Source organism: Vanessa atalanta, chromosome 5, assembly GCF_905147765.1.
Source record: "Vanessa atalanta chromosome 5, ilVanAtal1.2, whole genome shotgun sequence".
In the NCBI taxonomy this organism is placed as follows: domain Eukaryota; kingdom Metazoa; phylum Arthropoda; class Insecta; order Lepidoptera; family Nymphalidae; genus Vanessa; species Vanessa atalanta.
The window spans coordinates 13,549,118-13,575,311 of record NC_061875.1 but is presented as its reverse complement, the minus strand read 5'-3'; the positions used below and the strand labels follow the sequence as shown (position 1 = coordinate 13,575,311).

Here is a 26,194-nt window from a genome sequence, read left to right as displayed (position 1 = left end):
ACATCACCGAGATTATCTCACATAATATTTTATGTGTTAATATTAAGCAACGTAGAACTGTCAAAGTTGCTCTTTTCGGGGGTGACGTTTTTAATTTAATTACCTTGATATATTTTCTGTGATGAAAATTTTACGTCGAAAGTTTTCCGTGTAATTAAGCAGGAGTAAATTAAATTAGATTATAACAAATTGTCTGTTACTGCGAATCTGTTTGCGCTGAGTTTTGATATGATATATCGTTTTTAAAAATTTCAAGGCACTCTTTCATTATATAGGACATCAGTTATGTAAGACATTGCATTGGCTAATTAGCGCAAAACATATATATATGAAGGCAAGCTTAGATATATTTTCTAACTTCATCGTATTCATATGGAGTTACTTTTTATTTCATATTTGCAAAAATTCAAAATGAAGCCTTAAAATATAAAAACGACACGGCTAAATATAAAATGACATGCTCGTGTCGGTGCGTAAGTGTGAATTTCTTTGTATGGTTGATTGCGCCTCGAACCATAGCCATCAGTCCGACCAGTTTCAATATACAAAAACAGATTCAACAGACGAATTCGTATGCGTTATTATATTTCTGAATAGAACGCATTTCTAAAATGTATTTTTTTATTTATATTTTGGATATTATTATTAACAAATATAGTTAGTCGATTGTATAATATTCTAACTGGTCTCTTTCAAGGTATAAAACCTCGGACCTCCGTGGTCGAATTGTGTGTACACCGGTTTTCATGGGTACGTCACTCCGAAGTCTCGGGTTCGATTCCCGGCCGAATCGATGTAGAAAAAGTTAATTAGTTTTCTATGTTGTCTTGGGTCTGGGTGTTTGTGGTACCGTCGTTACTTCTGATTTTCCATAACACAAGTACTTTAGCTACTCACATTGGGATCAGAGTAATGTATGTGATGTTGTCCAATATTTATTTATATATAAATATATAATGTTACTTACATTCGACATCAACAATGATCCTCTTAGACACGGAAGGCGGTACCGCGTTAGTGGCGATGCAAAGGTAGGCACCCATTTCCGTGCGACTGATCCGCTGTAAGCTCAATGTGTCGCCTTCGTATACTGTTACTGAAACAAAACTTATTGCAGAATATTGACCAAAGAACAATTTGCTTGATATATTAAAAAACTTTAAAGCTCTTCGTAAGCTTACTTACATTATTAGAATCAAATATATTATTCGCAAAGTTATTTTTGTTTAATACCGGGTTTAAGCAGTTGAACTGGCTCACTCAACCTTCCAACCAGAACACAACAATTTAATGTATTGCTGTTTGGCGGTAGAATATATGTTGAGTGGGTAGTATAGGTACCTAGTGGTGGTTTACAAGCCAGTCTGCTCTAAGAAAGCCCTACCACCGAGTGTATACTAAACTATTAATGTATTAAAACTCCCACGTTAAAACTTAAATATAAACGGATCTGATATCCTGATATTCTATTCAGAACTTTCCTGCAAGTACTATTTCTTTACTAGGAATTTAATAAATCGGAGATTTTTTAAATAAAATGAGGTTTATATAAAATTAACATGAATGGAATTTAAATGAAGAAAGTCTGTTCATAATATCGCCTTTTTATATCGTGAGTTTTTTATTTAAAAAATCACAAAAAATGTTGACAATTATATCACAGAAACATTTTCTAAAGTTTATTTAAACTTATCGCTAGTAAACGTGAAGACTCCAGGGATGAAATTGTAAAACTGCTTAATGAATGGACTCTTAAAGCGCTTCAAGCGGCAAAATGGAGTCAAACGTTCTGTGCCAGTCTTAAATCGCAAACGCTTTCATCCACTCCGAACGAACTCTTTCCATTAACGCCAATAAAAAGCGGATCTGGGAATATAAAACCAAACAAAGGATTAACGCTGGATGAAAACGAGAACAGTTTTGGAAGTAATTAAAACATCAGTGAAAACTCGCGAGTAATCATAGCACATGCGATTGACGTAAGGGTCACACACAATTAGTGGCAAGTGCCACTCACCGACACGCGTTAATTTCGCCGATAAAAGAAAATCACTTGAAAAACAATTCGGAGCTCTGTGTCCTGGGACCAATGCTTCAACGGTTTAATCTGAATAAGCCTTTATAATTATCTTTAGCAATTTTTGTGCTTGGGTTGGATTAGAATGGTTTTAACAGGCTTAATTACCGTGTCAACACCAGTCTTGCATTTCATAAAACACGAACTTAACGCCAACAGCATTCTGCCGCTTTCATTATAAATAAGTAACATAAATGAGTGTCTTTTCTGAAATGCTTATTTACGAGTAGTTTAGTACTTTTTGCGAGCGTACTACGAACGTATAAAGGCGTTTCTATTTACTGATATGGAAGTTATGCAAGAATTCGAAATATTTTTTAAGGTATAAAAGATTAATTAATTGCTTCGCAAACTTTCGAGATGAATCTGTTTTTTTGAATGAAGTCTTTCGAAAACTAAATAATTACCTATGTACTATTGACTATTCATTTTATACTGTAACCGAACTAGTTTTGGAATAATGTTTAATTGTAGTGAGAAGTTACCTTTCTTCCTTTTGTCCACGGATATGGGCTGGCCATCTTCTCTTCGCCACATTATCTTCGGTGTTGGAAAACCATCAGCTTTGCAAACTAGGCTAATATTTTGATTCTCTCTGACTGCTACAGCTGATTGTGTACTTTCTTCGTCCAATATATTTGGTGGTACTGTGGGAAAAATCTAAGTTTAAGTTTAAATAATTATTAATAATACATGTTCTTTCATTAACATCTGAAGTAGAAATATTTACATAAATTAAAATATATATATACTGTATCACTATTTAACTTTATAAACTTATCATCACTTGTTATTTAGAGTAATATATAACTATAAAACTCTTAATTTAATTTCGACCCTCAATGCGTCAGAATAAGTTAGTTCTTTTGAAGAATTAGGAACATAATCTATCGATCTCGATCGAAGGTTAAACGTCAAAATCCGATTTAGCATAATATTTTACAAGTATACTTTGCTTTAACCAAAGGAAATATCTTCGGACAAAATAAACACCCAGAGATAAATCATAATTATGAGATTAAAATATGTAAAGGATAACCAGAATTGTAATCCATCTATACGACGAAATCATGATACGAACGAAACTTGTATTTTGCAAATAGTGCGACACTTACTTGTTAAAATAGTCTTTTTATTTATTTCAGGGATTCAAATAAATATAGTCCGATCGCTATATTCAAGAGGTAATTCGATTAGCTAACTGATGGTAGAATCTACGAGAAGTAATACAAAATTGTCCCAATAAAAAAACGTTTTGAAAGTTTTGACTTCGACTTTCGAGCCATGTAAAAACTAAAAGGAAATACTTTAATAAATATGGGCATAACTGAAAGCTATTAAACTAATTGAATTGACCGTAGTAAAGGCTCCTTACTCGTAACTTCAATAACCGCTTACTAATAAAGATTCAATAAATAAAGCAACCGGGAACACAAATTAATTCAAATTGGATTTTTACCGATAGTTGCACATCTTACCCGATCACTTATCACATCAATCGAATTGGTTCAGTCATTTGTATCATGACCACAATTAAATGATGACTATAATAAGGAATTTATTTATTTATTTTGAATCGATATAATTTTATTTAAATTGGTCGAAATTTATAACTTTCAAACTATCGCCAACACTATACGTCTCTGTCATATGCGGTTTCCTACTATCATTGCACGTAATTATTTTAGTTAATTAGTCATCAATATGGCGATTAAACTCTCATAGTGCGCTAATGTTGCCAGTGATAGTTGTATTTTCGTTCTAACAGACTTTTGTTAGTTTTATTTATCAAATTATTACACGATATTAAGTTTCAATTTTTACAAAGTAATTTAAATAAAATTTAACTTTATTTTTTATTGAAAAAGATGCCATTTAGTAATATTTATTTTTCTTTTTACGAAAATCTTATTATAATAAAATTTAATTAGTCCCAACGATTATGTTAGTAAATTTTAACTTTGATTGATAAGCAAAAGCTTACAAATATTTATTATAGTATTTACTTTATGTATTTCTTAAATATATATTTTTTTTTTCATAGATATATCCAGTTTTGACACAGCACTACATAATATAATATTTCAGAAACTGGCTGTATAAGAATTTTAAATTTAAAAGTTGATAAAATTTAGCCTTTATACCCTTTACATCGCTGCTTAAAGTTTTACGGATGAAAATCTCAAGAACTTTAAATTCCAGTGGGACGTGATATTTCAGCAGTTACTGTACAATCGTGCAAGTTTGCGGTACGAGAATTTTTAAAGAATAGGAGAATTTAAAAAGTAAGTAGTGCTCTTGTATGCTCTGTACCTACGCTATTTGAATGGCACACTAATTTGTGGAAACGTTTATTTCTGGATACCTGTATTGTTGAATGGTACTTTATTCACTTTTTTTAAATTTCAATGCCATAATTCATTTTTAAATTACCACAAATTTTTATTCCAAACAGTCGTCAAAAAATTTAAACACAATAGTATAAGAATTTAAATTTGTATTTCAATGAACTGTTGGTTTCGGAGAACCTTCATCATTGGAAAGATATATTATTACATCTGGAACGTGTGTTCTCTGGGAATCGACACGAAGCCTTCACATTTTATTTCCACTTAAAAGTTTCTACGAAATGGTGGTCGTATAAAAAGACTAAGCTATCCCAAATCGCTGGCTTGGGACCACCACGCCTACGTTGTTGGAATACGACGATGTTCTCTTGTTAAATTTACCATGAATGATTAATGTACTATATTATTATACATATAATACATTTAAATAAAAAAAATCATATAACTAAAATTGTACATATTATTAACATTTTTTGTCTTTATTATAGATTTAATCATTTTTCTCGTTGACCTTCTTCCGCCGTTTCTTCTCAACTATGAGCTGTTTCTTTTTGAGCCGGTGATATAATTTTGTATATCAATTAGGAAGTGTAATATTTCTAAAGATATTTGAATTTTGATTTATCACTCTAACTTGATTGCATTAAGAGTTACTACTAGTCATGACCGATATACTCTAAGGAGATAGTAAATGTTATTGGCTGAATATTAATCCTTTTAATTTTGATTTTGTCCATTAATGTCGTATTTTTAAACAGCCACTCATGACATATTCTACCGCCAAAAAGAAATACTTAGTATTATTGTGTTTCGGTTTGAAGGATGAGCGGAGCCAGTGTACACACTACAGGCACAAGGGAGATAATATATATATATACATAATATCATAGTTCCACAGGATAGCGGCGAATTGCCGTTGTATGGAATGGTTAACATATCGTTAAGGATCCACCACCACCCATAGACATTCTGGTGGTGACCACTTACCATCAAGAGGCTTATTTGCCAATCCATCAAGGTAATAATATAAATAACAAGGCAATTTCCTCTAATCACAATTGCACTTCGTTATATTCGGGCTTTAACCGCGCGTGTCAACGACAGGTGCAACTCTGCTGAAATGTCCGCCGAAATTAAAAAAGTTATACGAAGAGGTAATTACATCACGGATGCACTCCATAAAATAAAACATTGACTTTATATATCGTGTGTATATAAAATATTTTAATACTGAACTGAATCCATCACATTCTTAAATACTTCGCTATTGTACCAGTTATAACTATAACATATTATATTTTAATCAAACACTATTACTACTGGGCTTACCAACGACTTGCAAATATCCAACTTGGCTGATCATCGGATTTGTATTGACTTGACACATGTAATATCCGCGGTCTTCTTGCTGGACTTGGCTGACGTGGAGAAGCCAAGTCATAGCATTGTCGTGAGACACGCTGAACCGAGCAAGGCGGGTGATCACGTGACGATGAATCGTCAGGATCATCTGTCTGTCTATATGTATCCAGGCCACCTGTAAATAAAATAACTTGTTAATAATTACATTCCAAAATGAAAAGAACCGAAAGAGTTTTTTTTTAACGTTTCCATTATTTACAACAAAATGAATTCTGCTAGTAAATTTTCAATCGATCGCCAGTAGTTTTATTTTGAATTAAATTTGTCACCAAATTTATTCTTATACTATAAAATATACACGTACAGAACCTGCCTTTTGTGGAACGTATTTTTCATTAATTATTTTCAAAAAAAGTTACAGCAATGATATGTCTATATAATCACAATTCTAACATGACAATGATTTACGTTCTGATATTGAGAGCATTGGAATTAATATATTACTTATATTATTATTAAGCTAAATTTATTGAAGGGGAATAACCCAAGCCACAGTAAATTTAGTTCTAACTCGGTAGGAAATTGAATTCCAACCACATACAGTGTCGACCCATAATGTGCTTTACATACTGTTTCTAATTTTATATCCAATTATATACCGTATCTTAATAACTATCTTATACAATTATAACACTTAACTAGTGTAGACATAAAAGCGATAATCAAATGAATAACATAAGGATAACATTCATAGGCGTTATTGTAATAAACTTGTAATCAAATACTCTTAATCATTCCTAATCCAAAATAAGCACAATCAAACAATAGATACAAACTTTGCTGATATAAATTGAAACGCAAAAGCTAACATTACGGGATTTCAAAATCTCGAAACCGAAACACAAACAAATGTACATTAAGCTGGAAAACTAGCTGAAACTCAACCGAGCACGCATCGTTGTTTACTTTGACGGAGTCACAGTCGCGTTAAATTTACCCGAGGAGACCGCAGACGCGGGCCGTATCGTGCCGCACTGCGCACTAGTCAATAGGTTGCATATTTTATGAGAGTTCTCAACTTGACTCCGTGTCTACTTTTGAACGTAGCGGTATCCGTGGATCTGTAACCAGGCCTGATCGATCGTATTGTTGAAGTAATTTACTCTCCATCGGAGTTTTAAGGCGAAGTTGAAACGGACGAATTAAAGTTACGGATGGAATAAGTACGGAATAGTGGTGTACAGGTAGCAAAATGTTTTTAGACAGTTGAGGGCCTTCATATTGCTATCATTTTTTATTTGTTAGAAGAATAATCATTCTTCTGGTATGTTTTACTCTATATAATCATGTAAGTAACCCCCTATAAAGTCCATTTTAGAAATGAAGTAAGTTTTTACTCAAATTCAAATTGTAAACTATATTATGAAATCAATACTACATTAAATGTTTTGCATAAATCTATTTGAAGTCAGTCTGGTTAAGTTTATAGAGCAAAGGTAACCTAAGTTTAATACCAACCAAATCTGCGACCGATGAATTATGACATCAGGAACTCCACGGTATTAATGGCTTCGCTCCATCGATTATATAGCCATTAGCATCACCTACACATTTGTGAATATTGACACTCAAAATCTTTAATTTTTTTACTGAATCTGTTCATTTACAATAATTATTAAGCCTAAAGATATAAAAGCTTAAATTATTTTGCAAGTTAAATAAATTAATAGGAGCTTAAAAGCGTTCGTCGCATTCCCAATTGTGTAGGTTATTGCAATTGCAAATGAGTTGGTTAATTGGAAAACGTCAACCAGAAAAGTGGGTTAAAGGTTAAGTTCCATTTATCAACATCTCGACTTAGAAACACGTTCGCGCTAATTGATATCGTCGTGGAGGAGCAAGATGTACAAGCATTTTCTAATCGATACATTTACGGTATAGACTAAGTATTATTATTCCAAACATTTCCCTGCATTATTATCTTGACTGAATATGTTCCCATTTATTATTATTATTATTAGGCACGTTACCGCTGTATGTTGGAACTTTAAATTATGAAAGTTCACAAAACAAGTTTAATTTTACAAGCATTTACATGACTTATCTTTGAAGGTGGATTGTATAATTAACTATATTTTTTTCTGTTTAAAATAATATATTGAAATAAGAAGCAGCAAACGAGGAATCTTGATATTACAAAATATACTTGTGACACTTTGAAAATATTGAAGCTAAAAATTTTCGGTACGGTCTAAAAACTAAGCTAATCTATGTTTTAATGTCGTACAGCTTGTACATTAAACATCCACAGTTAACATTGGCACCCAACGTGGGACTTATGTAAAGCTACCCCCGGGCATGTACTGTAATTGCTTTACGCTCAACAACTTAAACGCGCTGCATACAAATATTGGAAATGGCGCATTCAGAAGACAAGTGTAGCTACCGTTTTAGGGTTTAATCCTGCAAAATCCGGTATAGCAACTATGAGTGAACATATTTTCGATATTTATTAAATTCTTAACAATATAAATTTGATGTGGAAACTAGTTATATTCCTCATACTAATATATATAAATGAATCTGCTTTGCAAACTACTACCTGCGTTCTCGCTGTTGATTGCACTAAGTAGTTAAAGTTTCAGATAAATATGACGAAGACGACGACGAGTATAAGTTATCACGCCAAGTTTCACTTAAACCCATGTAGTTGTCTCATCTCGATCCGTAGTATTTTGACATCAGCATTGTTAACAATGTTAATCGAAATGTATATTTAAATAAAAGGTTTCTTATCTATGCATCGTAATATTATTATTACGAATATTATATAAATATGTAAGTGTTTTGTAAACATTAGAAGCATCAAACGAAAACCTCAACAAATCACTTAATCAGCTTGCAAATATCCAAAACAAACAGAAAGAATCGCAACTCGCAACTTGTCTCTCTCAAAGCCACTAAGCCTCTTTACCCCCCTCACCTTCCTCCACCACATACTTAACGGCAATTTCAAGTAAACCACGCGTTATCTCGCGTATTACCCGAACTTTGCTCTCGAAGTGAGCAACTCTGTTTATGCGTACAATTGTTATGTTTTCGTTTGTACAGCGAATACTAAGTTTTGTTATAAAAACTTTAATAATAAAACGTTAAACCTCATGTCATTTTACGAACGATATTATTTTTATGCTGTTTTAACCATTATTCTGCCTACATAATATAATCAGCTTTACTTATGAAACAGACGTACCTACTGACTTACCATGCATATAATAGACAAAATAAAAACATGAATAACGACAGACCATATTTTTATCCCAATCAAAGATAGATATATATATTTATCCCTATAAAGATTTTTTTTTTATATTATACAAACGGTGGCAAACGAGCAGGAGGCTCACCTGATGGAAAGTGATTACCACCGCCCATGGACATCTGCAACACCGAGCGGCTTGCAGGCGTATTGCCGGCCTTTCGGGAAGGAGTACGCTCTTTTCTTGAAGGTTCCCAAGTCGTATCGGTTCGGAAGAACCACCGGCGAAAGCTGGTTCCACAGAGGGTTGTGCGAGGCAGAAAATGTCTTAAAAGTACTGTACAACTTAACACATGCTAGTAAAATAATATGAACCATTTATTATTTTCTTCAAGACTTCTATTACAGGCATTCAATAATAATAATTAATTAACGATTTTGAAATAAAATAAATCCGTTTAAAAAGTACGACTGAGACTTTAAAAAAATATGAAACGTGTTAAATGTAATATTCATCGAAATTAATAGTCAAATTTGGCTAATTAGTTTTAATATAAACCTGTTAACGTATGATAACTTATCAATTAACATAAATTAACGCGTGACCTATTTGAGGAGCAAAACAATGATATTTGTTTTGCTATCGAAGTTATCCGTTGGTCAGACAGCGTTGAAATTTATTAGTCGAATAAGGTTCAAATATTTATTCTATCCGTAGCTATTCCGAGAATACCACTTTACTAAATATTCCTTTTGCATAAAGTAGTAAGTAACAGTCTGTATATCCCACTGCTGGACAAAGGTGGTAGTGTGTGTCTCCTTATTTTGACGAGAAGGTTTAAAGGGGACTGGTTATACATGTAGCATATAATTTTATCATACAAGTAGTTTTCCTCACAATAATCAGTTAAGACTCATGCGTTCTTACGAGACCGTGTCGGATCGCTTTTGTATGTCTCCAGTAGAATCATAAAACGTTTGTTATCAAGAAGGTACACAGTACCTGAACTATTCAATCGATGGTGCCAAAGTTAAAGTATATTTGATTAGGGTCGCACTGCCGTCCGTAGTCCCTGTATGCTCATATTTATTTACTCTTTTATGAAATCTATTTCTAACGATACCTTTTTGTACTTTTTTATTTTTATATTTTGTACTATTCTGTTTATTTTATTGAGAGTATTTCCACTGTATATGATTTAAGGATGCAGTGGTTAAAAAATAATTGTATGTTCATTTTGAATTTGAAAAAAAAATCCTCTGTATTCCTTTTATCAGATAAATATAAGAATTATTCATTTATAATAAATAAAGCCAAATTGTATCGGAAATTAATGAACGACTTATAAATGGTCTCTTATAATTTGTTTTAACGAGTAATTCATTTATTTATTGGAATTATTTTTTGTGTAAATAAATGTATTGTTTATCAATTACCTTCTTCGACGTTATTGTTCTACACCCAATACAACAACAATAAGCTTCTCGTAGTAAATAACACTTAAGCATACATACTTCCACTGGAGCGTAACAAAAGTAAGAACTAGTTGAAATATAAAATTGAACAAATCATAATGAAATTACTTTATCAAAAGAGAAAATCTAGCAGACGGGGCTAATGAACTTAGCGAATACTTTTCCCAAATATACTATGACATAAAAAGAAACGAACTAACGTTACAACCCGTCCAATTACTCTAAAATTCCAAGGCACTCCATTACTACTTAAGTATTTACGAGGCGGCAGTATCGCGATAATAGGTCTCGTAAAATAAAATAAATAATTAGAGCCGCGGCAAATTCATGAATTACTAATTCCGGGTGCAAGACATTGTATTAGGGAAGCGATACACTTGTCCGGAATCGTTTACTTTTAATATTTTTCTTAAATGAAACGACACTGAAATGATAATATTGAAATAAAAAACAAAATTATTGATTATCAATAAGCTAAATATATATTATACGTATTATTACAAATAACCAATGCTTATGCTTTGAAGATATTATATTACATTGTACAAGTGTGGACGCAAACAAAGCTCTATTAGGAAGTATTTTCTTATGTAATCATTTCTGAACGTCTTTATGCAATTATTAAACACAATCTATTAGATAAATATCAATACATATTTAGGCAGATAGACAGAAAATTGCCAGCCCGGGCGCATTCCAAGCGAATGTCATGAAAACTATTGGAAAACACGAAAATTTGTATTAAAATTTGTGGATATTAAAAAAGTCTGCAAAATGTTTATGACAATAAACGGAAATACATAAAAGCCATTTTAAAATTAATAAAAAAAAAAACTAGAATTGATATTGACATATATATATAAATACATTATAACTAAAGTTCTTCATACTCCTTCTATATACCTTTAATTAAATATAAAAGATTAGAAGATATATCAATTTAATGTAAATTGTATGTTAGCTCAGTGTTTTCATACTTGATCAAATTTTTACTGGCGGCGGGCGAAAAACAGATAAATAACTGGTTAACTGCCCTTACCCGCCACACGAGCATTTCTCGCCTGTCTGAGTACAATGATTACATATGGCCGTGTTACCGTATATTGCAGATAATATATGCGGCGTAAATTTAAAAAAACGATACCACATCCGAACCTTTATTAAACAACGGTGTTTTGGCTTCTGAATGTTTCGAGACTATTGCGACCGAGAGATTATTGAAATTGTAGTTTGAGTAAAATTAACTTGTTATTGTTTTTTCTAAATGTAATTGATCCATTTTTAAGATCCCAACCAACACCTAGTTTAGTAAATGAGGAGTAGTATGGATCGGCAGCCAGTAACGCAATAGGCGACGAATGAGCGCTCAGATTAAAGCCCAACTAATTTGTGTGACGTTGAAAAGCATTTTAGTAACTAGGGGTTACTCTATTACAGTTACCACGAGTCGGGTCTTGTTAGAAATGAATCCTAGAGCGCTATTTTTATCAATCAATCTTTTATGTTTATAATATACGCACGCTGTTTTATTAAGGATTAAGCTTCTCATAAGTTTTTCACGAATGTACGTTCACTGTTAACTACTTGATCTATTTATTTATACTCCGCCCCGATCGTCATTAATATAAATATACTTTGATATAAGATTACATACATTTATATTTATGTAAGAGTTAGGTAATTATAGAACTGTTGCTATTGTCATACTTTCCTTATTTTACGAGATATCGATATTTTAATGTCAAAATAACAAGGATGTTTGAAGATTTGTCGAATATTTTTACTTTTTTGATAAATATCTTGAAGAAAAACCATGACTTTAATACTGAGTTCTATTTTTTTAAATTTTTATTGTATCTTATTTATTTCTATATACATACGTTATACATTAATAGTATATTATTATTTTTTAAGTTGATTTTAAGATGTTACAAATTTCTCACTACTAGGAAGATTTATAGCATAAATCGGTGATATAGAGGATGCTAGAATACGTTAATGTTTAGTAATAACTTTAACTTTTGCTACATTGTATATGGGCTCAATTCAGAATTCGAATCTAGGATAGAGTATCCGGATTCCACTTGACAGTCTGTAGCCGAAAAAGTTAGCCACTGGACAAACGAGTAATAATAATAAAAAAAGTATATACAGACAGATTAAATCACACTTAAGTAATAAAGTATAATTAAAGTACAATATAAACTTTTACGTGTACGTATAATAATAAAAATCTCCAGCTTAATTAGTTATTGTCCGTATTTCTTGTGGTTTCCACGGTTAAGTGTGGGTCGTCCCTCAGCGAGCTACTTTGCCCTGCCTCTGTTTAATTACCGCGGGGGTGAATTTTGACACCCAGTTTATTCACGCCACCCGGACTTATCGTACCGAGTCTGGAGATGCGGTTTACAGTTCAAGACTAATCAGAAACATCTAGAATTTGTTGCTTCATTTTAATTGTGTTCATTTAACATTAAGATAATACAAATAAGAGAACTCGATCGTGATTATTTCCTTCTAAGTTCTTGTTGTTTTTAATCCATTGTTATGATTTTATGGTTTTCTATAGTGTATATCAAGTTATAAATATAATATCAAGATTGGCTTAATTACTTTTTTTTTTTAAAAAAACAGAGCGTGAGCGATACACGTGATTTTTCTATTAATAAAATTCCTATTTGAAGTTCATTTTGACCTTGAATTTTACGTCAATCATATTGAAGAAGCTTTCTAACATACTTACAATTTTTTAATTTTACTAAATGGTAACTGCCGGCGATAAACCCATTACGCAGTTAAAATAAATATTCAGTAATGCCACCAGGCTATACTATTATATGTTAATACACAAGCAAATAAAGTATTAAGCCTTGATCCAGCTAGTATCCGCTGGACATGGGCAAAATAAAATTACGTTAAATGTATTTTATTCGAGTAAACTTTACAATAAAGCATTTTTGAAAAAGCAAAAATTTCAGAAAGCAGCTTCCGGCTTGAAGGAACAGAAAGTAACACGCATAGTTGCTTTTTAAAATTATCCAGATTTAAAATAATCTATTTACTTATTTTTTATTTATTAAATTAATTATTTTTCTTGAACAGTCTAACGTAGAAAATCGAGCATCCGTTCAAAAAGTATCCCTAGAAGTACCCAAAGAATTTATTTTCTCTGAGAGACAAGGTTATGAGCTTATACCACAACATTACTAATAGATTATCTAGTGTTTTTGGTGAAGGAAACTTGCACGTGTCGGATTCTGCCACCAAGCCGTATTGAAACCGCAAGTAAGAATAACTTCCAAAGGTGATCAAGAGGAGGCGTAGAGGGTCGTTAACTCAGCATTGGAAAATAAAAATAAATGAATCGACATTAAAGATAAAATCTCTAATTATTAATAATTAAAAATATTACTTAAAATGTATATAATTTTTGCCCTATTTATGTATTTAAATGAAATTTATACACACATAACAAAATTAATATTTTTTTGCCAGAAATGTTACATAATACGGAGTTTTATATATTACAAAGAATAAAGTACCTTTTCATTAAGCCGTTCGTAACAAAGAACAATTAAAGAGTGAAAGAAGCCTCAATGGGTTAAATTTAACCCTTTGTGCGGCTTCGCTCATCGAATCTAGTTGAATTTTTTACGTTCTATTTCTGTGTAATTTTTAACGAATGAGTGTAGAGTTTATATTTTTTATATTAATTTCATGTAATGTCTCAATTTATAAGAATTTATAAATAATAAATATTATTGACTTTAAACTGATACTTGGAAAGGCTTTGTGCAAGCCCATCTGAGTAAGTACCAGCCTTTTTTTCGCTGGAAAAACACGTTACGCGTCCCTCACATGGGTCCCTCGCGTTTCAGAGGAAGCTGATTGCACCCTAGTATACCACAATACGGTCACGGGATCACTATCGCATGCTACCGTGGCAAAAGTAGGTACCACGCACTAAACAGATATTTTACTGTCAAACAGCAAAATTTTGTATTTTTCTATTGTAGTTCGAAGGATGAGTGAGTCAGTGTAACTGCAGTAGCTAGTACACTTACAATACCAATATGCCTGGTAGTGGTAACCACCTACCATCAGGCAGTCTATTAGCCAGTCCGCCTTCAAATTATATGATAAACAAAGTTACAAGCGATACTTATAAATATATGAAACAGGCCTCAGCGAATTATAACAGCGAGATAAGCTCGGAATCTCTAATTATTATCTAAACGACAACATACGAGCGACTCATGAATAATTTAATTGGTTCGCTGCAGTCCGAATGGAGGTTAACGGGCCCGTGTTCACATCACGTGCCATTTTCTGACAGCCTACGGGTCCTTGTTAATTTTGATAGTGTATTAACCGAGTGCAGTCGCCTCTGCAATTTGAAGCGTCACGGGAAAATACCGTGCGAGATGTTGATAGGTTTAATTGTTTGGAGTCGTGTAAACTTACGATCTTTATCTAAACAAATTGGTAATAGCTTTTCGTTTGAAGCATGAGTTATCAATGTGCGTCACACGTCTGGGAAAATTGTTTCTCTTGAAGACAGAAAAGAAGAGAAGAGAAGGAAACTTATTATATATATTTACTATTAGGTGTGTAAGTTTTCTCGCGATGTTTTCGCTAAAATTCAACCAATACATAAGCTAACTAGTTTCCTAATTTAGTATATCAAATATTGGAAAAGATTAACTACCGAGTTTCTTGTCGGTTCTTCTCGGTAGAATCTACATTCCGAATCTGTGGTAGGATTATTCGATTTAAAGCTGCATGTAAGCCTACTCGAATAAAGTATATTTGATTTTGAGTTGAGTTTGAGTTTTATTAGGTTTTCTATGACGCTTTCTATAATACTGATAACACGTATGCAATATTTTATGATGACCTGTTGAGTAGAGAAGACATGAAAGCAGCTACATTATGCCAACAGCTATCTACATATAGTTATATATGTATATATATATATACATATATACATATATATATAGTTATATTTATATACATAGTATAGTATACATAATAATATATTATCTATGGGTTAAGAGGTGTAAAGCATGTTTTTTTCGGATATCATCAACGATCGTCATCATACTTCAACTAATTTTCATAAAATCTTAATGAATTACACTTAAACTTTCCTCATAAATTACTATGTCTATTGGTGAAAACCGCATGAAACTATGTTTAGTAGCTTTTAAGTTATTCAGACAAAAAAATAGACGGATAGTGGGGTAAACTTTATTTTATAATATATAGTAGTAACCTATTTAAAAGTTCGTCACCTCCACCGCTTGTTAGAAGCCGCTACTGTGTTTTAATAAACTCATTAGTTTTTGGACTACGTCCTGTCATATTCTGTTAAGATCTGCGTGTTCTTCTCAATTCATAATAATTATGTGCTTATTAGGAAGTCGTTAGTGTCTTTGTTAAAACCATATTACATTAAAACGAGATAGGCTTGTTTATTAGCTAAGGACGGTACATTATTCTCAAAAGATTTTTATTCGTGCACATTCGTATGTTTTAGTTTATATACCGATTATCTTAATTCCAAATTCCTACCAATTTTATTCGTATTTAAATTGTACACTAAGTACAAATACATTCGAAGTATAAATGACTCAAGGTCGGGTTATATTTTATTTTATAAAAAAATAATGTACTAATGTAATTATTTAGCAGATTCTTTAATTATGTATGCAATATTTTGTCTTCATAGAAGTGAATATACATAATATCGTATAATAAATAATTCGTCTCATTATATACCGTCGAACAGCTCTATGTTAATTATAAAATTAAAATCGTTCTATGTATTCCCAAACCTTTAACTTCGTTTCGCCTTCAATATCGAGGCGTAAAATTTAATAATTGAGTACACGGCTCAATTAAGCAATAATTAAGTAATTTTAATAACATTTTTGACCCCGATACGATGCGCCTTTCGGGGTGGCTCGGAATAATACGAAAAGCTGGAATCGTTCATATTTTTTACCTTAATTTAAAGATAATTTTTCATAGATGCTCAAGAGCCGATGGCTAGTGACTCACTAGCCTGAATCGAAGATTGCCAGTTCAAACCCAGGCTGATTATTTATGTACTCAATCAGTGTCGCCTAATCCATTCGTATTATTTATTTGTACTGTAATAATTTATAAGCGTTGAGCTCACGATTATGTATTTGTATGAACAATAGTCATTCTCCTGAATTATCTCTTAAATCTATAAACTGTATTTACATTACTTAACTGAAACGTTTAAAATTGTGAATCAGATTCTGATATAAATTGAACATGAAGACATAAAAATTAATGAAACCAAAAAGATTAAACGTATGTAAAGACTACTATATAATACCTAAGCATTAAAAAATATCGAGAAAAAACATTTGAGACTAACCAAAGTATTGGTAAACAATCTTCAAAGGTTCAAAAATCAATTGCATTATGTTAAGTAATAAAAAGTGGCCGTCACAGTTGGATGTAAAGTTTGGAAGTTGAAATAATAAATAAAATTATAAATGAATATATATTAAAAGGCAATAAATATTTGACGTTACGTCATACGAGTCGGGTTTACTCCTGAATCTCACCAATAGAGGTTTCACAAGAAAAAATTGATCATAAGAAACGAAAAGCATTAAGCTGTTAAATGTAAATAGTCATATTATAATTACTATTATAAGTATTGTATATATTAACCCGTTCTACTTACTCAAAGGGTTACATTTGAAACTAAGCTTAATTAACCTTATAAATACTACTTTGTGAGATTCCATCTTCTAGGTCATGTCGTCTCTTGAATGTAATAATTAAATATTATTATTTCATATTTCAGCCTTTACAAAGTAGGTTAAAATAAGCGAGTATTTTAAATGGCGACGTTTCAGACGATTTTCTGCCAATTGCCGTGAAGTACCTCCCCTAGGGAAATCTTCTCTTGCCTACTCCTAGATGAAACGGCAAGCGTTTTGAAAACGGAACCACTTCTTTGATGGTCTGGTAAAGTATAATTAGTGTGAGACCTTATATTTGGAACTTTTTGAATGTGTGTGTATTGTGATGACAACTTCTAACCCTTAAATGATATGGTAGGAATAATAATACCTTGTTGTTCAGTTGAAAACTTCTTTAGGAATAAACTGAAACGTATCATTTTGTTGAACTGAGTAAAATATATAAATAGATTACGTTGTATACATCTTTTAATATTGAAATTATTTAAGAGAAATTCAAATATAAAATAAATATTATACAAAACACTTTAACGATATTCCGTGAAAGGCAACTTTCAACAATTCACAAAAAAATCTACATGCAACGGGATTTCCACCCCCAATATAAATTCCGTATTAAATTTAACGTTACACCGTTTTTTATTACACGCAATAAATACCAACTTGCTATCTACCATCTCCCCACCACATAAATTCACTATCAATACACTATATTTAGATCTCTCGTAACTTGGTGCCGAAACACTCACATGAGATTAGGAAGATACACTGGCGGCACTTTATACTTTTTGTCGAGAAAATTTGGAGCTCCGAATACCAATATAGTACTCCTGTCTCCATTTTTCGTTTGAATAAACGAGGGTAACTTTGCACATTTAAAATGCATATGTTGGAAGTCGAATACTGAATTTTAGAGCACTCTTTCCGATGCAATTTTAGAATAAAGTATTTTGTATTAATATACCTTTGTTTTGTGAAACAGAATCGAAACGAATATGTGAATAATTTAATTCAGCGGCTTGATTCATTCATCCATTCAAGATAAACAAAAAAAAAACGTTTATAAATTCAATTTATTTCAAATATACATACGTACATACATATTTGTTACCGACTTTAGATATTTATTGATACATTGTTTAATAAAGCGGAAATATACAATGCTTTAATAAATCACAAACTATGTCCTACGTATATTTTAGTATTTCAATTGATTCTTTTTTTATTTGATTTAAATATTTATTTGATTAAAATATGGTTTTTATTTTGACTCGAAATTAAGCAATTAAAGTCCGATAGGCAGCCGGTTTGGCTTTATACGAACAAGAAAGGTGTGCTGACAAATAAATACCTGTATTATAAAAGTAGTAAGTGTTTTTAATTATAATTAAAATCCTAACGTCGAAAAGTAAAGTATATTAGTGAAAAATAAAGTGCTATGCAGTTTGAGTGATTAAAATAATTAGGCCGTAACATATTCGAGTCTAGATTTATAATACTATCAGTCTCCACACTAAAGTATCCTGTATCGTACAAACAATGTACGATTTGTTTGGTGAGATTCTAATATTGTATATAACGTATACGAATATAAATTATATGACGACCTCCGTGGTCGAGTAGTGTGTACACCGGTTTTCATGGGTACGCCACTCTGAGGTCCCGGGTTCGATTCCCGGCCGAGTCGATGTAGAAAAAGTTCATTAGTTTTCTATGTTGTCTTGGGTCTGGGTGTCTGTGGTACCGTCGTTACTTCTGATTTCCATAACACAAGTGCTTTAGCTACTTACATTGGGATCAGAGTAATGTATGTGATGTTGTCCAATATTTATTTATTTATTTAAATTGAATAAGGTATAATGAATGAATAAATAAAAACTTTACCATAAAATATTAAACGTATTATATATTTTATTCTGTGTCTTTTCGAAACAGAAGTCAAGTATTGGGAATTGAATTAAATATGGAGGATTAAACTAAATTCGATAAAACGCGAATTTATTTTTAAGTCGTTTACATCAACAAAAATTATTATGAATATTGTAATAATATAATATTTTTTTGTATAATTACTGTGTTCTATATTCCGAATTGGTAGAAGTTTTAGACTCTGTGCATAAAACACTGCACTGCTGTTCTGGAAGTCGACCAAATACATCAATATATACTTAATTCGAAGAGACCCTTACAAGCGCCGTTGAATCGTTATTTTACAGGTTAAATTAAATTTAAACGTATTAATTTGCAAAGCTAAATGTACCCAAGGAAGGATGGATTTGCGGAGACGGATCTTGGAGTTAGAAATTTGTCTTAACTTGTCGTGTATATTCAATGTTTGTCACTGTTTCTATCAAAATAATCAACATTATTGTCACCATTATATATATTATGTTATAAATAGGCAAAGAAAAACTAGTTCAGTAACCGTTTCTACTCATTCATTAATCGTATTTTTTTTTTGTTTGGTAGTTACTTACTGACAAGTTTCTGGGCGAACAATTTTGTAAATATAGAATGGTGGTAATGAGTTTTTTTTTATCAAAATAATAGATATTAACCTAAATGAAACAAATTACAATATTGAACTTAATGTTCAATATTATAATTAGTTCAATAAAGTATAATCCCGTCGGAAAACACTGCAACGTCGATCCTTCACTTATAAACCGAAGCCTATACACCGATTTCGGCGTATCCAACTTAAATAAAGATGAAATTCCGTACAAACTTTAATTTCCAATTTTAACTCTTTAGGGGATGAATTATCGTTAGCAGTTTCACGACTAACTTTTATTTATAATACATACCAATTTAACATTTAGATGATTAATTTTCAAAAAATCCTTGGCATCTTTTGCCAAACCTCATTGACGTAAGCCTCAATATCGATTTCCATATTTCATAATATCAGACCGGCGTAGATTTGGCGCGGCTTTGTTACGCATACTATTAATTGAGTATCCTTTCAAAACTGATTAAATTATGTGTAATATTTAAATAAAACTTACTTTGTATGTGCCAAGATGTTCGACGACGCATGGCAGACTCGCATCGCGGCCAAGCGCCACTGTCACGTTAGGTATCGGCTCAGCGAACCGTGGCTCTTCTGTTAAAACTGTAATAAATAAACACTAATTTAGTAGACATTAATTATTTTATTCATAAGCATTAGCTTTTAAAGTACCTTAATACATTGTACATTTAATATAGATCAATATGGTCCTCTACAGCATGTCATTTAAATGAATATTTTCAAAGATATTACAGATTTAAAATGCAGGGATATAGCTGTTTGTATTGTTTAATGACAAAAAAATATAAACGTTCTGTAGTATATTTAGTATCAGTATTGCACCCGTGCGAAGCCGGGGCGGGTCGCTGGTAATATAAAAATAATAATATAGATGCAAAAGTAACTCTGTCTGTCTCGCTTTCACGCCAAAACTACTGGACCGATTTTAATGAAATTTGGTACACAAACAGTCTACAGTTTGAGAAAGGACATAGACATACTTTTTAATTGGAAAAATATGTTGTAAAGGGTTTAAAAGGGGGATGAAAGTCATTTTTAGAACTAAAAGCATATAACTTATATTTTAGGCATTTACTTATAAAATAACATATCATGACATCCACTCGGGAAGGAATTTTATAAATTCCACTCCTAAAGGGATGAAACAGGGGTTGAACATTCAATCAATCAATTAAATCAATTTTATTCAAGTAAACTTTACAATGAAGCGTTTTCGAATCATTGATATTTAAATACTACCACCTTTTCGAAAAGCAGCATCCAGCGAGAAGAAACGGCAAGAAACTCGCATAGTTGCTCTTTTCAAATAAACAGATTTACAATGCTGTTTTTTACAATAATTGATCCTGTGGTGGAACTCGAGGCGTTTTTTTCTAAAAAGTATTTTTTTAATGAATAATAAAATTTTTTTTGTTAATTTAGTCTTAATAAGCTTTTTAAATTTAAAATTTGTATGGAAGTCAATTTTGAAGTTAGAAGCATGAAACTTAATTGTAAATATATTCATATTCTTCGCGAGCACAGCCGCGGGTAACAGCTAACTTAACACAATAACAGTTCTAGTTAAACGTATTCTGTCATAATAATTAATAAGCCATCCCTATTTTGTGGTATTTTATGCCAGTACTAAACTGAACTCTTAGTTCCAAAGGTTTATATGACAGTATAAAATTACATAAGGGGCTCAGTTCAGTAATATGGTTTTAATCTTTGTGTACAGAATCCTAAATTTAAATAACCGAAACTACACAGGGAAGATACGCAAAACTACTAAAATTAAATTGATTATAAGTAATTTTAAAGGCGCTTTTGGATATTTTAAAACAGCTATGAATGGAACTGTGCCGTGACAGGCGAAACATTATTCATTAACTTGGGCTAAAGCTGATAATAGGCGCTTTGTAAAATATACCAATAATGACGCTTAAGCAATTTTCAGAGTATTCAAATTAATAATTAATAAATATAAACTAAACTTTGGAGGATTGGTTTAATTTTGGATAAATTATAAGATGGAAAAAGGGTCTCGAACGGGGCTGCTCTTAAAGTAATAAAGATAGACTTCTACGTGGTCTGGGTTGAAAGTGTGGGATGAAACTGGTGTTATATTAATAAAATAGGTTTTTTACGTTTCTGGAACAGAAGATATATTTGATTAGTCATATTTATTTTTATGGATTTTTGTACTCGCTCTAAACTATTGCAAGTAATAATTGCGTTTTAAGTTCTTAAATAAGTAGTATAAAATAGTAAAACTTTAGTTAAAAAACGTGATGTTATTTTTGAATTTCCAAGACTTTACTATTTTTAAATAAAAACCCCTTTCAAAAGTCCAGAGGGCTTATCTCTCGTATTCTTAACTGATCTATAAAAAGAGGATAATATGTTTGTTCAGTAAATGTCTAAAAGTAAACCTTCATTGTTATCAATCTTCAAATTATATTCAGTTTCGTGAGTCATATTTGTTACTATAAATGATCACATGAGATTGAATCATATAAAATCGTTTAAATATGATCTAAATACAGAAAAAAATATTTAGTTTATTTAATATAGAGTTTTTTTTATATTTTATTTCGCCACAGTACAGTGCTCTCGAATTTTAATTGGAGTGCCACGGCTTGTAAAACATTTTAACATAGTTTAATAAAATTTCGGACGATAGAAATTCTAAGCACAAAGCATACCTGTCTGTGTGTCGTCATAACATCGACGGTAATATAATATTTGACATATTTTATATTCATAACACAAAAAGCTAACAAAATGATAGTAATATTATAAATAGCCCTATTATTAACGAGGCGTAGGTGAAATTTAATAAATTCATCATAAATTATGATGTATAGCTTGCTACGTCGACTTTTTATTTAAATAAAATACGGCAAACTATATAACAATTTTTATTGCGTTTTGTTAAACTTTGATTTTACAATAGTCTACGCGGATGGTAAGGCAGACAAGAAAGGCGGAGAAATTTATATAAGGATCGAGAATAACGAAATTGGTAAGCGCGGCGAAAACTAGCATAGGTCCGGCGTAGGAAGCGGTTAGCGGGGCCCTGCGGCGGCCGGCGGTCGACTAATGCTCCTCGGCTCCTCGGCTCCGCCCACTTGTGACGTCACGCGCTAAAGACCGTAGGCTGGATAACGCGCCGCGCTGCGCTAGCGCCGCTCGCGGCTTGTGGCCGCTGAGATGAAACTTCGTGTTCACTACACCACCCCCTTCGGAGACTTATTGTTTAACTGTAAAATAATCAGGGAATCGGATTTTACGTCCGTATGATGAAATTTTAGCAGGGAAAGGAGTTTGAGGAGGGGGTTTGGTTGTCGGTTCCTGATCCGACAATATGTAGGCAGGTTTAACACGGTCAATGGATACTGTGACCGGTCCTCTAGCAGTATGTACTGTAATTGTTTTGTCAGTCTGTTCCAAAACTTTTAAAGGGCCTGTGTATGGTGCTTCTAAGGCGCCTCTTAATGTATCCTTCCTTAGAAAAATATACTTAGAATTTTTCAGGTCTTTATGTATAAAAATGTTTTTAGTACCATGCCTCGATGCGGGCACTGGTTTAATTTTCGAAATATGTTCTCTAAGTTGAGTAATAAAATCTGATGACTGATTAATATCTTTAGAAACTGAGTGAAAGAACTCACCAGGCATTTTCAAAGGCTCACCATATACCATTTCCGCAGGCGAGCACTGAAGATCCTCCTTGCATGCCGATCTTACTCCCAGCAGTACAGACGCGAGCACATCTGTCCAGCTTGTGGTTTCATGAGCCATAATGGCTGCCTTCAACGTGCGATGCAGTCGCTCTATCATACCATTAGCTGCTGGGTGGTACGCGGTTGTATGCTTCAGCTGGATGCCGCACAAATCTGTTAAAGACTTAAATAATTGTGAGTTGAATTGTCGACCTTGGTCTGTGGTTACAATCTGAGGGCAACCGAATCTAGAAATCCACGTATTGTAAAACGCTTTTGCGACTGTTTCTGCAGTTATATTGTACAGAGGCACGACCTCCGGCCAACGGGTAAATCGGTCAATGGCTGTGAGGCAATATTTAAAATCCGATGATGGTGGGAGTGGTCCAATCAAGTCTATGTGAACATGAGAAAATCTGGAACCAGTCAGTTTAAAAGTGCCTAGTGGTGATGATGTATGTCTTTGTATCTTTGAACGTTGACATTTTTCACAAATTTGAACCCAGGTACGGCAGTCTTTCCGTACAGAAGGCCAAACAAACCTCTCAGTAATCATTTTTGTGGTAGTTTTGACACCAGGATGACTAAGTCCATGCATACTGAGAAAAATAACTCGGCGGAATGCCTTTGAAACATAGGGACGGGGTTTCTGTTGAGACACATCACAGAACAGTAATAAATCTGTACCTGGAACAGGGACTTGCTCCAATTTTAGCGATGAATTTTCGTTGAGAAGTTGTTTTAACTCTGCGTCATCTTCCTGCGCCCGTGCAAGTGACACGGGATCCGGTGGACTTGAGAGGCTTTCAATTCGTGACAAGGTATCGGCAGTCAGGTTATCCTTACCTGAGATGTACCGGATATCTGTCGTAAACTGCGAAATATAGTCCAAATAGTTAAATTGACGTGGAGAGCATTTGCGGTCTTTTTGTTGGAAAGCAAATGTTATTGGTTTATGGTCCGTAAATATGACAAAATGATGACCTTCGACCATGTGCCTGAAGTGTTTTACACTTTCGTAAATTGCCAACAGTTCACGATCGTATGCGCTATAAAGACATTGAGTTTCTGTAAGCTTACGTGAAAAGAAACCAAGAGGCTGCCAATGACGTCCAACTAGCTGTTGCAAAACTGCGCCAATAGCTATATTTGAAGCATCGGTGACGAGAGCGAGCGGTGCATCTGGAATGGGGTGTGCTAACAAACTTACATTAGAAAGGTTCATTTTACATTTTTCAAAAACTTGCAACAGTTCTGTTGTCCAGGTCAGGGCCGTTGAACCCTTGACTTTTGGACCTGCCAGCATAGCATGGAGTGGTGCTTGATCCTCTGCAGCATTGCGTAAAAACCTTCGGTAGAAATTTATCATTCCCAGAAATCGTCTTAGGCCTTTAGCAGTAGCGGGAGGAGGGTACTCTTTTATTGCGGATATTCTGTCATCCAGGGGGCGGGTACCTTCTGAAGAAATAGTGTAACCAAGAAAAACAACCTCATCTTTCCCGAATACGCATTTCTGTGCATTTAGTAAAAGACCATACTCACTAAGGCGCTCAAAGAGTTGTTTTAAATGTTCCTGGTGCTCAGCATGAGAATGAGAGTAAACCAGAATATCGTCGATGTAGGAATAACAAAAATCCAAACCACGCAGTACCTCGTCTAAAAAACGCTGGAAAGTTTGTGCAGCATTCCTTAGTCCAAAGGACATATAGGGGAATTCGAAAAGTCCGAAAGGAGTCGTAATTGCTGTCTTCTGGACGTCTTCTTTATAAACCGGTATTTGGTTATAAGCCTTTACTAGGTCTAGCTTAGAGAAAACGTTACAACCTGCAAGCCTATTCGAATAATCCTCAATATGGCGGATTGGGTACCTGTCTGGTATAGTTCGGGCGTTTAACGCCCGGTAATCGCCGCAGGGTCTCCAACCGTCCTGTTTTGGTGCAAGGTGTAATGCAGATGCCCACGGTGAGTCTGACCGACGAGCAGTACCATCACGTAGCATTTCCTCGAATTGTTCCTTGGCGATCTTCAGGCGTGCCGGTGCTAACCGTCGAGGTTTACAAAACACAGGTGGTCCAGGTGTTGTTCGGATATAATGCACTGTAGAATGTCTTACCTCTCGGTCAATGCCGCATGGTCTCGTCAATGTGGGGTACCTCGATAAAAGTGTGTGGTACTCGCTGTGTCCCGATATGGCCTTGACGCTGTGGTGTTGGCATGCCTTCAGCTCTGCTGGACACGTAAGAGAAGTCACGCCATCGAGCAGGCGCTTATGTCTGCAATCGACTAAGAGGTTATAGTGAGAAATAAAATCGACACCTATAATAGGTCTGTCAACTTCAGCCACTACAAAATTCCAGACGAAATCACGCCTCAGTCCAAGGTTTAAATGCAACTTTAGAGTACCGTAGGTGCGTATTATTGATCCATTCGCTGCCGTAAGGAAATAATCTGTGGGATTCCTACGGTCCTTCAAAAATCTACGGGGCAGTACGCACAAATCGGATCCGGTATCAATTAAAAATTGCGTCTTGGTAACCCGGTCCGTAACAAAGAGGCGGCGAGGTGAGGGTGAACAGTCGGTTGCCGCCATTACTGACTGTCGCGGCAGTTTTCCGAGGCAAATTTACAAGGCCTTGTACACTTATTTGCCCTCTCGCCAAATCTCGAATGATACCAACAAATA

General features: G+C 33.3%; 1 protein-coding gene across 2 annotated transcripts in view; it reads right to left on the bottom strand.

Moving 5' to 3' along the window:
- LOC125064202 (lachesin-like) overlaps nt 1-26,194 on the bottom strand; it is an 84,569-nt gene that overhangs the window by 19,949 nt on the left and 38,426 nt on the right. Inside the window, exons 3-6 of one of the 2 annotated variants that reach the window (XM_047671138.1) lie at nt 20,280-20,386; nt 5,755-5,962; nt 2,563-2,724; nt 968-1,096 (exon numbers count right to left, since the gene is read on the bottom strand). In XM_047671138.1, coding sequence (XP_047527094.1) covers nt 968-1,096; nt 2,563-2,724; nt 5,755-5,962; nt 20,280-20,386 — 606 coding nt within the window. The remainder of the gene's footprint in view (nt 1-967; nt 1,097-2,562; nt 2,725-5,754; nt 5,963-20,279; nt 20,387-26,194) is intronic. The other variant, XM_047671140.1, reaches the window with a different exon arrangement.